The 13,946-nt window shown below is 38.5% G+C and overlaps 1 protein-coding gene across 1 annotated transcript; it reads left to right on the top strand.

Moving 5' to 3' along the window:
• Positions 1 to 10,430: 10,430 nt before the first annotated feature.
• LOC117101458 lies at positions 10,431 to 11,195 on the top strand. The gene is made up of 2 exons (XM_033241435.1): positions 10,431 to 10,503; positions 10,789 to 11,195. Exons 1-2 carry the CDS (start codon positions 10,431 to 10,433, stop codon positions 11,193 to 11,195), a joined length of 480 nt encoding a protein of 159 aa, XP_033097326.1.
• Positions 11,196 to 13,946: the final 2,751 nt, after the last annotated feature.

The following is a 13,946-nucleotide window of genomic DNA, read 5'->3' as shown; positions in this document are numbered from 1 at the left end:
ATTTATACATATTCAATAAAAAAAAATAGACGAGGTGGTTAATTTGCCCCAATTTATTTGAAATGGATGCTCACTAACGTTTTCGACCATAGGTCTTTCTCAAGTGATACCTAATGCAGTGAGAGTAGAATACTTACAAGAAAAGCTTATGATAAACTGACCAGTGAGAAATATTATCTAAACAAAATGCATGAACATAAAGACATGTTTGGTCAATGATGGGCTGGTACTTATAGAAACAAAAGTAAAATAAACAATACAATGACAAAATTAGAACAATAGCAAAGCCCGATCCAACAGTGTAAAAACAATAGCCGCCAGGGCGTGTAATGTATGATAAACCAATCTAAATATTACCAGCTTTTAAACCAAATTATAAGATAGGCCTTTGAATATATAATGCCGTAATAATATAATGTCGCCTGTTAGTGGCGATGATTCGCTGTTGGTCTATTGAAATGAAATAAATAAATATATAAATCCATGAATATAGATATACATGTACAATGATGTACCCGCTGAATTATAATCTAAATGAATTAAATAATACATTAATACCCGTAGGTGCCACAGTCCCAAGTTTAAAAATTATCGTTTCTTCTAAAGATTTCCTAGATGTACCAGTAGTGTTACAAAGTCTGCCTCCAGTAACTTCAAAATCATTATCAACTTTATGTCCTGTCTCAAAATGATTCTGTAGGCGTTAGGTTAGAATGTACTAGTTGTAGGCAGTAGGTTTGTAGTGAACTGATATTGACAAACGCAAGTCTTTAATTTCAACAGATATATTTATTTATTTATTTATTTATTTATTTATTTATTTATTTATTTATTTCGGTATAAAATGAAGAACAGGCAGCCAGATGGCTGAAAACGTTAAACTCACGTATATCAAAGAGCGAACAACAATATAAAAAGAGATTAAAAATATAAATCAAAAATCAACAGGAAAAGGATGAATTCCAGCCTACGCAGCAAGATCGTTGTTAATTAATTGCACTAATGTTGGAATTGGTGACTTTCTAAAACGTTCTGTTTTGAACCTACTAAATTCAAGTTTGTTTATAGAACTGTTTCTAAGAACTCAGATGTCCAATAAAGGCAGGTTTTGTTGTGAGATTTCGTAGGTATAGTTAATTGCAGGATAAAAGTCATTAACAAATTCAATAAAGTGTTCCAGTTCTTCGCGAGTTGACGATGTAGCTCCTATGCAGTCATCTATATAACGTTTGTATAGTTCAGGTATCTTGCCAGTATAGCTGTTAAATATTTGCTCCTCTAAATATCCCATAAACAAGCAGGCGAAACTAGGTCCCATTTTAGTGTCCAATCCGACCCCAGAGATCTGTTGGTAAACCGTACTCGCGCGAATAAGCGCCCCGTTTGAATAAGCGCCCCTTCTAATTTGAATAAGCACCCCCTAATATCATAAGATTTTCATTTTAGCAAGTCAATAATCCAATCAATCCTGGGACTGTGGTTGTTGGCATAATTGAGCTGCAGAGTGGAAACACATTCTTCATAGGTCAATATTAAAATGAGGATATTTCTCTTGGACAGACGAGAGCTCCGATCCCTGGACAGACAGTATATTTCTAACTTTACTCTTTTTACATATTTGTCTATGACTAGTCCTACTCCTCTTTTTCTTTTTCGACAACTTGCACCTTTAGCACATTCTCATCTGATTTTTCAAATAAAAAATACAATCATCCTGCCAACCTGCTAATTTCAATCGGCCGATGGCCAACAAGCTGACAACTACCCACCTCCACTAATTGCATTTGCTATTTCGCTCTAATGTAAATATTCACTCATTCTTGTCATGAGCCATGCTATCTGGACGATTATCTTTTCCGCCTAACCACCATTCGTAATGTCCTTCAAAAAGTGCCTTTTGAATTTAATAATTTCCCATAAGAACCCTTCGATTTTCATCTATTTCCATAAGCGCCCCATCAATTTCCACTCTGTTTTCATAAGCGCCCCGTTTAAATAAGTGCCCTGTTTGAATAAGCGTCCCTCAGAAAGTGCAAAAAATATTTTAAGCGCCCGGGCGCTTATTCGCGTGAGTACGGTACTTTCCATTGAAGGTAAATGTAAAATCCTTAAATAGCTTAATTGCGTGGTTACTGTCTTTCACAAATGAAGGTAGTCGTTGCACAATTGGGTTTAACACCCCCATCCAGAAGCTCACTGATGATGGCATCTGGGCAATTGCATACTGATACTATCGGCCTTCCAGGATTATCTGCTTTGTGAATTTTTGGTAGCATATAAAATGTGGAACAAGTTGGACTAGAGTTTATTAAACATTTGACTGTATGCAGTAATTCTTTCTTCTTTTTCATTTCTTTAATCGCTGATGAGCCGAGTCCAATGCCAGTGTTTTTTGTCTTTGGTACTGATGGTGGATTCCTTATTATAGTGGTGCGTTTTTAATCGAAGTCTGCGATAGTAGTTATCGAGATCACATTTTTAGTTGCAATTCATCAACTGTCTTCTGTGTAGGAACGTATGATAGACCTTTTGCAAGCACAGATTTTTGTTCTGCGGTCAATTCCAAGTCTGAAGGTATTGTGACTACTAATTTAGAAGTGTCCGTGTTAAGTTCAGAAATATGGGTGTTCTTCCGTTGTTCTGTTCTAAGTCCTTCCAATTTAAAATCTTTAACGGCTGACAGACAATCATGGTATTTTCTGTTGAGTTTATGGATGGTGTGTTTGATACTATTGAATTCTAAGTAGCAGCATGACATTTGGAGACAAGATGTAAAATGTTCCATCCTTTGGCTATGATACTCACGGCTTTTGCGATTTGCATCAATGCCTAAACGCATATATTTTCGACAACAACTTTTATTGGCTTGAATAATCGCCTTTCTGCTTACATTGTCGATACAAGGGTTCCAGTTATATCCAAATCCATGTGGAATCATGCTTAAGTGAAGACATTTAGAAATGACGTCTATCAGACTAGTGTGCCTAGTCTTTGCAAAAGTAGACGTACCAAGGTAAAAGGCAAATGTTCTCATAGTCACATGGTTAGATTAAAGATGTAGGCAATTTACCATTGACATGAAAGCTTATAAAATTATATTAACATTGGTACCAAATATGGAGCGGATCGCTTTAAAATGGAGAAGTGCATAGCATCGGAAACGTGCAAATAAACGGATAAAAATTGGCCAAGTTTTTTACATTTTACAGTGATATATCCTTTGTAAATTGTACAAACATTTCTTTTACAGTTGAAAATTGACAATTTCAAGGTAGCATGGGTCTTAGATGCTTTATTTTTTATTTTAATTGATAAAATAAATTTTAATTTTCATTGAAATTTTCAACGTATAATGCTTTAAGGCCTGATTTTATCCAGTTGACGATCGCCGACAAGAAGAGACAGTGATTTGGCTTGACCGCATCACCAATGGATATACAACTGTTTGGTTGAATTTAACGCTGTTATTTTTCGATTATTGTTTCTGAGTAAAGCTACGTTCACACCAAGCCCGGATTCCGGTCCGGAATTCGGAGAAAAAATCGTGAAAATGTGTTCAGTGGTGAAGAATATGACCGTTCACATCAAATTCGTACGATTTACAATCTGGACTCCGGATCTGGATCGACAGATCTGAGAGCCATTTGTATCCTGAAATCGTACGTTTTTTTTTCCAATCAACAACAAGCTTGGTTTGTTTGAACTAACCGAACGCATACATTATTTCCGGGTTCCAGACAGGATCCGGGCTTGATGTGAACGTAGCTTTAGCCTAGGCCTTTCTTTTTCCGACCAAGCTTCAATTATGAATGTGTTGTCTAGTAGAACTATAAGATGTAGGCCTATTGTAATAGTTTGTTAGTTTTTCGAAACACAGAATTCATGGATGCAAGGAGATACTGTATATATCATAATTTAGATTATCGTTTATTAATAATAGTAACATATATAAGTCGTCATATCGTTAGCTACACATTTCATTTCTTCCTTATTCATTGCAGATTTCACGTAACCAACAATAACCATTGCAAACTCTATGCCTGATTCATGTATTGTAACCTGCGGTTATTGACTGATATTAAAACGAAGAGACCCTTGCATCTAGTTATCCGAGTCTCCGAGAGTTTCATTAACTTTACAGTGAAAACTCCTGCTTCCTAGAGGAATATTTGCGATGATGAAGCTTGGTGGAGGCATATGCGACGCTTAGATAAGCTTTATGGAGTAAGGCCTGGATACGCTAACCATGGCCTACGTACCAACGACGTGCTCGGCGTGGATGATACACTGCTAACACGACACTGCGACCCTGCGTAAACTGCGAACGGCGACGTTTTACTACATTACTCTATTGAGTATTAATTTATATTGAGTAGACTGTTTTACTGCGATTTGGACGATACTGTTGTGCTTATATCCTTTGCGATTGGGCTTACTACTATATTACATATAGATTAACCTACAAATTCTAAATTTTTGGACATGATAGTCAATTTTAGTTATTGTTTGTCACAGTCATACTGAGATACTGTGCAAAATATTTGAGATTGGATACATGCACATACCGTAATTACTGCGAATGTTGTTGATTTAATTGTTGTACGTTTTTTTCTGATTGTTGCTTATAAGTGCAAATTCATAGTTGTATTTGTTACACATTGCCAGTATAATTCCATCTGGTTCATTATTTACGGTTACAATTGAATGATTAGTTATTTAAAATTACTGACCTGCCATACTGATTTGTAATTTCAATTTAAATAGGTATAACGTATTACTTACGGTGTTTTCGCATATTGCATTTCTTTGAAAAATTTGCAGGATGAATGACCAGGAGCAGGGTTCCACGATATAAGCAGCACAACTCGAGTGCAACTTTAGGGCAGCAATGTCAGCATGGCGAAAATGCGCAATTCATCTGGAAATGTCCTTGACTGACTCAAATGACATTATATCCAGAAGAAATGCCTTAGAAGAAGCAAGGTGTCAACTGAACGACTGTCTTCAAATGATAGAGGAGCATATGCCTGCTACAGAGCAAATTAGAAAATATGAAGCTGTAGAGGAATATAACCACGACATCATAAGACGAACTTGCGAACGGATCATACTATTAGAATGCGACCGTATGGATGTGAGATCCAATTCGTCTTTCAGAAGTCAACGCTCTCGTAGATCTTTAGCTTCAAGAAGATGTAGCAATCCAAGCAGGAGTGATGCTGCTTCAAAGTCGACAGGCATTGCCAAAGTAAAAGACAGGAGACGGAGTTGGCAGTTGGTTTTGCGGGTTCAGAGCACCACACAGGTGAAATTTCATATGTTGAAGAGTATGTTAACCAAAACCATTCTACACACTCTTGAACTTCCCACTGAAGAATATGACACTGAATCCACTCATGATGAAAGTCCGACTTTGTCATTACAATCACGTAATACTACTGGACCCGGAACTAACCCTCAAAGGCAGGTATTGGATCTCGCAGAATACCTGGCACAACACTTAAAAATAAGCAGAATCCTTGCACCAGAGCCTGGAGTATTTACAGGTGACCCGTTAAGGTATCAAAATTGGAAGACTGCACTTGAAACGCTCATTGAGCAACGAGGAATTCCCCCTGCGGAACAATTACACTACTTGAAGAGATATGTCGGCGGTCCTGCAAGGCAGGCCTTAGAAGGACATTTCTATTTGATGATGCCTTTGTTCAAGCAAAGACAATGCTGGGAAAAAGATACGGAGCCCCATTTGTTATAGGTAATGCATTCCGTAAATAAGCTTGATTCCTGGCCAATGATCGCATCTCGCGACGGATTCGCTCTGCGAGACCTGGCAGACTTTATGAGACAGTGTGTTGCTGCAACAGAAAACATTAGCCATCTTGGCGTTCTCAACGATGAACAAGAAAACCGGAAGGTATTGGCAAAACTACCAGAGTTGTTGATACTAGATGGGCGAGGAAGGTCGATGAACTAAAAAAAAACAAGGAAAATATTCGTTATTCAAGGAATTTGCAACATTTATCGAGAGGGGAGCAAATATTGAATGCGATCCAGCAACCTCATTACAAGCACTCAAAGCCCTAAACAAGACATCGCAACAAGAGAGACGTCCTAGAGTAAACACAATGGCTACATGAGTCATGGAACCTAGTGTTAAAAGCTGCAGCCTCTGTGATAGAGCCCATCAGTTAGATGCGTGCCATTCATTTACATCTATGAACATCGAAGATCGCAAAGCCTTCATCAAAAGGAAAGGACTTTGCTTTGGATGTCTACAGCGGGGACATATATCAAGACACTGTAGGAAAATACTTCGCTGTAGAACATGCTCAAAGTCTCACCCAACTTCATTGCATGGTGACATCAACGCTGTGAAGAAACCAACCACAAGTTCTGCCAGGGAACAGTGAAATTGCATGGAATGATCTCGAACTATTAAGGCGTGCTAATCATATTAGGTACCTATTGTTCGCTATTGTTCTTGTCTAATTGCCCCTGCTGCGTCCTAGTTCTTTGTGCCCTAACGCGCGGTACCGACAGTCAAGAGAAAAGGATGAAAATATCCCCACCAACGTCAGAAAATTTCTGTTAGACTTCAAACCAGTCGCTTTTTTAAAAACTATTTTTAGTTTTTTCACAAATATACAGCAATTTAATACATAACGACTGGTTTAAAAGCACTTTAGATATGTTTTAGAAGCGTTTAATTCCTGTCAAACTCCATAGTGAGATTTAACTAAGCAAGCAGTTATAAGTCATTTTTTGGTATGTATGTTTGCTGCCATTGTGCCAAGTTACTTACTTTTCTAGACTATCAAAAGCTATTATGTATTAAAAGATTGATATTTAACTACAAATGCCCTAAGTCTCTTGAGCGAGCAACTGTGGCTATCAGAGATATTCGCCCAATACTGAACCTATATTTTGCGTCGGACTCGCGCAAAATCCGGTGATCGTCGGTAAACCCGGAAGTAAAGCTAGGCCTAGCTATCTGTCGTCATTCCTAACTGCATACTGAGCCTGGCGGCGTACATTTTTAATGTTAAAACGTCAATAATTTAATTAATATTTTATGATTATTATATATTAAGCCTAAGCCCTTATCTTTGTTGTTTGTTTTATTTGTCACCTGTCTGTATTCTTTTTATTTATTTTTTGTTGTGATAGCAATTTAGTGATGATGCATACAGTTGAAATTGAGCCCAAATAACTTCTATATGTTTTTAATTTATATAAATCACCTACGGCTAAATTTGTATTTATTTTTTCTTTTTCAGGTTCAAGTCAGAAAATGAAGACCAGTGAATTTGCTAAGGAAGCTGAAAATGGGCGGAGATGAAAGAGTGAGAAGTTGACTCTACAGCTCATCATTTTTACTCCATTGCGCTGCTTTCTCGCCACCTTCTCAATCAAAATAAGATTAGATGTAATTTATAATAAATAGTAATGATTTTCAACCTTTTCAACCCAGGCTGTCATGTTTTATCATTTCCACTGCAAAGTTATGTTTTCTTGCTTAATCCAAATTAGCTTTTCTTTAATTTTTTTGTTTATTTAATCCACTTGTGAAACCAGTACTGCGTCACTGAAAGTGCTATTAATAATAAGACAGAATTATAAATAAATATAACTGGTTTAGAAAATATAATTTATAATAGGATTGTTATTGCAATTAGATACAATGTAACGGTAATTAGATAAGATGTACAGGTAATTTTATTTAAAAAAACCAAACAGGCAACATCCAATGAATATTGTAGAATAACTTTCATTTTATATAACTCTTTTCCTTGCATTTCATTCATGTTTGGTGTTCTAAAAGGTGTATTATTTTTTATTTAACACAAAGGGTTGTGCCCAATTTTTCTTTTTAGAGGTACATTACTAATGGTGTACCGCAAGCATTTATTTTTCCCCTGTTAATTGTTACATCATAAATTCAATAAATAACAATAAAATAGCGTAGAGGAGAGGAGTACAATACTACAGCAACATAAACTACCACTTCCCTGCATAAAAACACCATCCCACATACTGTACTGTCACAAGTATGTTTAACAGTGAACACAGGCATAAAGGGCCTAAAATAATTTTATTTTTTTAAATAATATTTTGGATACACTTGATTATCAGTTCTAGCGAGTTTTATCTGCCGACTGTATTACGATAACCGCAGCGAGGTGCGCAACTCTAGACTAAACGGAAAAAGCATTCGCAACAAACGTCCATGCTAGGTCGCCTGTAAGGCCCAGAGCCTCCTACAGTAGGGCCTACTATGCAATATAGGGCTAGGCTACCTGATCGTGACTGCTGACAGGCGTACACGTTTACGTTCACCGTCTTTGTACAGTATTATATCTAGGCCCAAATCCATGTCAAACTGTAGATTTGCTGTTTGATTAGTATTTTAAAATAGAATATAGACCGTTCGCCATCGAGCATTTTGCATAATATTAAACAATCCTCGCAATGTAGGCCTAGGCCTAGTCCACATTTAATTGTTTCTGTATAGCTTAGGTGGTGTAATTAACTGTTCCCTGAAAATCATGGTATGACACGACGTCGATCATAACGAGAACACGATAGCGAGCATGCGCAAAGTAATTGTAATTAGTTGCAAATTGTTTATCAGTTGATTATGATAAGAACGGCGGTACCGCGGGTTATAACCTTTGATGTTCGGTTCGAGAGGTTTCCATGTAATTTCACTGTTCCCTGGTTCTGCTAACGTCACTGAAATTTCACAGGCACAACAAAGACTAATGGATACTCGGGTAAGCCTTCTCAGTGGCACGAAAGAAGGTGGAAAAAGCTCTATGACGGTACCGGTATGGGTTTCACACCAACATAATCCAGGAACTAAAATACTTGTGGATAAAATATGACACCACCTTTATCCTAGAAAACATTTGTGCTGCACTCGGAATCGAAGGACCTGAGATAAAACTACAACTCTCAACTATGTTTGCCAAGGACCAGTTACTGACTAGTCACAACATCAGTGGACTAATGGTAAGGGGCTTTGATAGGGATTGTAAAATTAATCTTCCTGAAGCATTCTCACGTCCAACTTATGCCAGCCAACCGTTCTCACATCCCAACACCGGACATGGCACGAAAGTGGCCACATCTAGAGAAAATAGCAAATTCATTGATGCCCCTAGCGGATTGTGAGATAGGCCTCCTCATAGGTTACAATTGCTCACAGGCACTAGCCCTACGTTGAGTCATTCCTCATTTAGAGAATGGGCCTTATGTCCAGAGAACCGACCTTGGCTGGGGAATTGTGGGAATGATAGATGCTGGAAGATTTGAAGAAGAATCATCTGATGTAATCAGAGTAAGCCAACACACGATAACCATTAGACCCCCAGGTCAACCAACGTTCAGCTGTCATTACAAACACGTGGAAATGAAGTAATAAATCCCTTCCATTTTTTGCAAAATGATGGAAATAGACTTCTCTGAGCTAGCAATCGATGATAGGGTACTGTAAATGGAGGATACCCAATTCCTAGCCACCATGGAAAGAGAAATTCTTCAATGCTCCGATGGTCATTTCAGTATGCCACTGACATTTAAAGGCAACACACTGTCAAAGCTACCAAACAATCTGTCACCTGCACTAGGGCGGCTGAGGAAGCTGTGAGGCCGTTATATGGAAGATGAGAAGTATAGAGAAGATTATTTCAAATTTATGTCGAATGTGATTGAAGCTGGTCATGCTGAGCCGGTTTCGGAATCCAATGCTGATGAAACTGAGAATATCTGTTATATACCACACCATGGCATATACCATGCAAAGAAACCAGATAAACTAAGAGTTGTATTTTATTGTAGTGCTAGATATCAGGGTAACTCACTTAACGACCACTCTTACAAGGCCCAGACCTTACTCATAACCTCGCAGGTGTTCTACTTCGCTTCAGAATGGATTATGTCACAATCACATGCGACATTGAGACGATGTTCCATCAGTTTAGAGTGGAAGAGAATCGGGAATTCTTGAGGTTTATATGGTGAATGGTGACCCTGTAGACTACCATATGACTGCATATATTTGGTGCAGTATTATCACCTGGGTGTGCCAATTTTGGACTTCAGAAAATTGCTGATACCTTTGAGTCAGAAATGGGACACGCTGCAGCGAACTATGTTCGACGTAATTTTTATGTTGACGATGGACTAACGTCTGTAGCCACAGTCGTAGAAGCTGTAAAATTAATCAAACAGGCAACAGCACCATGCGCAAGAGGCGGACTTCGGCTGCACAAGTTTGCATCCAATTCTAGAGACGTGCTTGACAGTGTATCACAAGATCGTGCTAAAGGCTCAACCAACTTGAACTTGAGTCGTGACACCCTGCCCATGAAAGGGCGCTGGGCGTCCAGTGGTGTATCGAATCGGACACCTTTCAATTTTGCATAATCATGAAGGATCAGCCATTGACAAGAAGAGGATCAGCCATTGACAAGAAGAGTAGTTTTCTCAACCATCTGTTCCGTATATGACCCAATCGGATTCGTCGCCCCGACCATTCTTGTGGGAAAGCAGATTCTCCAGAAATTATGCCGAGACAGGCGGAATGGGATGATCCTCTTCCCGACTCAATATGAGCTCAATGGGAACAATGGAAACGCGACCTACACCTCTTGGAAAAATTTAAAGCTCGCCGATGCTATAAGCCAGATAACTTTGGGCAAGTAAAGTCGGGTGAAATTCATCCTTTCTCGGATGCTAGCACAGTTGGATATGTTCAATGCTCATATTTTCGCCTAATCGATGAAGATGATAGAATTCACTGCTCCTTCATCATTGGAAACAAACAAGTAACAGTTCTACGCCTGGAACTAAATGTTGCGGTGGTAACTGTGAAAATTAGTGCACTCCTTCAAAGAGAATTAGAATTAAAAAATGTCACCGAGACCTTCTGGACCGACAGTAATGTCGTACTCGGGTACATAGCAAACGAGACACGTAGGTTTCATGTGTTCGTAGCTAATAGGATTCAGAAGATTAGAGACCATTCTTCACCCAGTCAGTGGAAACACGTAGCAACCAACGTGAACCCAGCAGACTGTGGTTTACGAGGAATTAGCGCTGAGGATCTTGTGAGCAAATCTACATGGATAGATGGGCCTAGGTTCCTGTGGGAAAATAGACAAAGCCACGATACCAGTATTGTCGCCGAATGATCCAGAATCGTCCAGGTATTTGCATTGCAAGCCTCTGAACGTAAATTCGAACTCAAACGATTAGAGCACATGTGTGATTTGTATCGTGCCAAAAGGGCGGTAGCTGCCTGCCTTAAACTGAATTCGAGACTTCTTGCTGCTATAAAGATTGTTCAACAGTTGCCAGTTAAGTCGCTACAAGAAGGATCCACCCCCTTATACAAAGCCATAAAAGTTGCTGACCTCGAGGCAGCCGTGAAGAAGATTATATTACAGGTTCAAGGCGAGGTTTTCGCGGATGAAACAAAGGGAATCAATGATGGCGATGCCAACCAAGAAAAGGCAAGAAAGCGTAATGAATTCATGAAGCAGACTAGTTGCCTGTATAAGCTTGATCCATTTGTGGATGCTGATGGCATCATACGTGTAGGAGGACGAATTAAGAGAAGATTGTTTCCTTACAACTTTAAACACCCAGTAATACTTCCAAGAAAACATCACATAACCGACTTAATTATCCGCTACTGCCATAACCAGGTAGCACATCAAGGCCGAGGAATGACCATAAACCACAATAAGAGCCTCAGGGTTTTGGGTGATATGATGTACTTCTGCTGTTTCTCGACTTAAATACAAATGCGTGACTTGCAGAAAGCTATATGGAGTCCAGGAGCAGCAGATGGCAGACCAGCCTGCGGATAGAATGCAACCAACGCCACCATTCACTTACTGTGGTGTTGACCTATTTGGCCTGTGGTTCATTAAGTAAGGGCGGAGCGAAAAAAATGATACGGTGTGTTATTCACCTGCATGGCGACGCGCGCTATCCATATAGAGACTGCAGTCTCATTGAGCACCGACTCATTCATCAACGCTCTTCGGAGATTCATTTCAATTCGTAGCCCAATCCGTCTCCTAAAGTCGGATAGAGGAACAAATCTGGTCGGAACCCATACTAAGCTAGACGAAGCAATGAAAAAGATGAATGTAAACCAGGTTTCGAAGTTCCTGATCGAAAAAAGTTGTGATAGCTTTGAATTCAAGACGAACTCCCCTTGCGCTAGCCACGCAGGGGGAGTGGGAACGCCAGATACGCTCTGTGCGTAGGGTTATGGCTTCACTGATAGACCGAGTACACTCTCAATTAACTGACGAGTCTTTCCGTACCCTGATGCATGAAGTAGCAGCTATAGTGAATGGTCGGCCACTAACAGTTGACAATTTAAATGATCCAGCATCATTAGAACCACTGATCCCCAACCATCTATTGACACTCAAATCAAGTTGTGTTATTACCCCCTGGTGTATTCAAGTCAGTTGATGTTTATTCTAAAAGACAGTGGCGTCGTGTTCTACATTTTGCTAATGAATTTTGGATTCGTTAGAGAAAAGAGTTCCTGCAGAACTTGCAGGTGCGACAAAAATGGATGCGTTCATCTCAAGAAAATAAAATAGGCGATATGGTGATTATTAAGGATGATAACCTCCAGCGAAATCAATGGAAAGTTGCCCGAGTCGAGGAAGTGTTCCAAAGTGAGGACAAGCATGTTCGAAATGTTAAGTTGCTCACCGGTGATCCATGCTTGGATGCTAAAGGAAAGAGACTGTCTCCAAAAAGGTTTATGGAAAGACCAGTTCAAAAGTTGGTTTGGCTGACCACTGACGTCGAAATCAGGGATATCCCCGTCAACGAGCCTTAATCAAACTAATTCATACAAATTAAGCTGTGAATCTCATTTAACTATAAAAAGGTTTATTGTTTAACTATATGAGTATTATGCTTAGTTGTATTATGTATTACAATGCTTGATCATGTTCTTTTGCAGTTTTTAAGTTGAAAAAAATTGAAAAAATTAAAAATACAGGAACGTTTGACGTAATTGACAGTGATGTAGTTATGCTGCACTACCATTGAATTTAGGGAGCCATGTAAATGTAGTGTGATCAGAGTTAGCGCCCTCTATAACTGTTTAGGTCAAAGTGCGTATCGAGGGGGAATCGACAACAGCTCAGGAGGACGAGCAATTTGTTTGACATAGGTGTAGGCCTATTGTAATAGTTTGTTAGTTTTTCGAGACAAAGAATTCATGGATGCAAAGAGATATATATCATAACTTAGATTATCGTTTTTTAATAATAGAAACATATATAAGTCGTCAGTTCGTTAGCTACACATTTCATAATAGTTTTAAACTGTTTCTTATTCATTGAAGTTTTCATGTAACCAACAATAACCATTGCAAACTCTATGCCTTATTCATGTATTGTAACCTGCGGTTATTGATTGATATTAAAACGAGGTTTCAGTAGAGACCCTTGCATCTAGTTATCCGAGTCTCCGAGAGTTTCATTAACTTTACACTGTGTATCAGAATGGCTCCCTTGGTAGTGCATCTACATCACATAGTAATTATTTTAGATGACTACTGAAAAAATGCCTGTTGTACTCAGTGGATATGTTACCATATATTTTCATAAACGGATTTGTCTTCAGATTACGTTGTCGATAGAATAATCTACAATCGACGCAACGGTTAGCTAATAATATTTCTAATTAATAAAACGAACCGTAACACGTATTATCGATGCACAAATTTTAATATATCTATCAATCAATCATCGACAACAACTTGTATATTTCAAAAAATAACAATGCAAGATCGAAGAAGTGAATATTGAAAGAATAGTAAGGGTGTATTCATAAATTATATATATATATATATATATATATATATATATATGTATATATGTATGTATTTAATTATTGTATTT

This window comes from Anneissia japonica, unplaced genomic scaffold (genome assembly GCF_011630105.1).
Source record: "Anneissia japonica isolate Jap-2015-1 unplaced genomic scaffold, ASM1163010v1 scaffold3174_len352767_cov145, whole genome shotgun sequence".
Lineage (NCBI taxonomy): Eukaryota > Metazoa > Echinodermata > Crinoidea > Comatulida > Comatulidae > Anneissia > Anneissia japonica.
This window is presented reverse-complemented; position numbering and strand designations above follow the sequence as displayed.

Excerpts from the sequence above, each read along its gene's own strand:
- LOC117101458 (XM_033241435.1), top strand. The coding sequence starts at position 10,431 with ATGAAGGATCAGCCATTGACAAGAAGAGGATCAGCCATTGACAAGAAG. Across the intron at positions 10,504-10,788 it reads TTTTCTCAACCATCTGTTCC|ATGATAGAATTCACTGCTCC; the intron begins GTATATGACCCA and ends TAATCGATGAAG.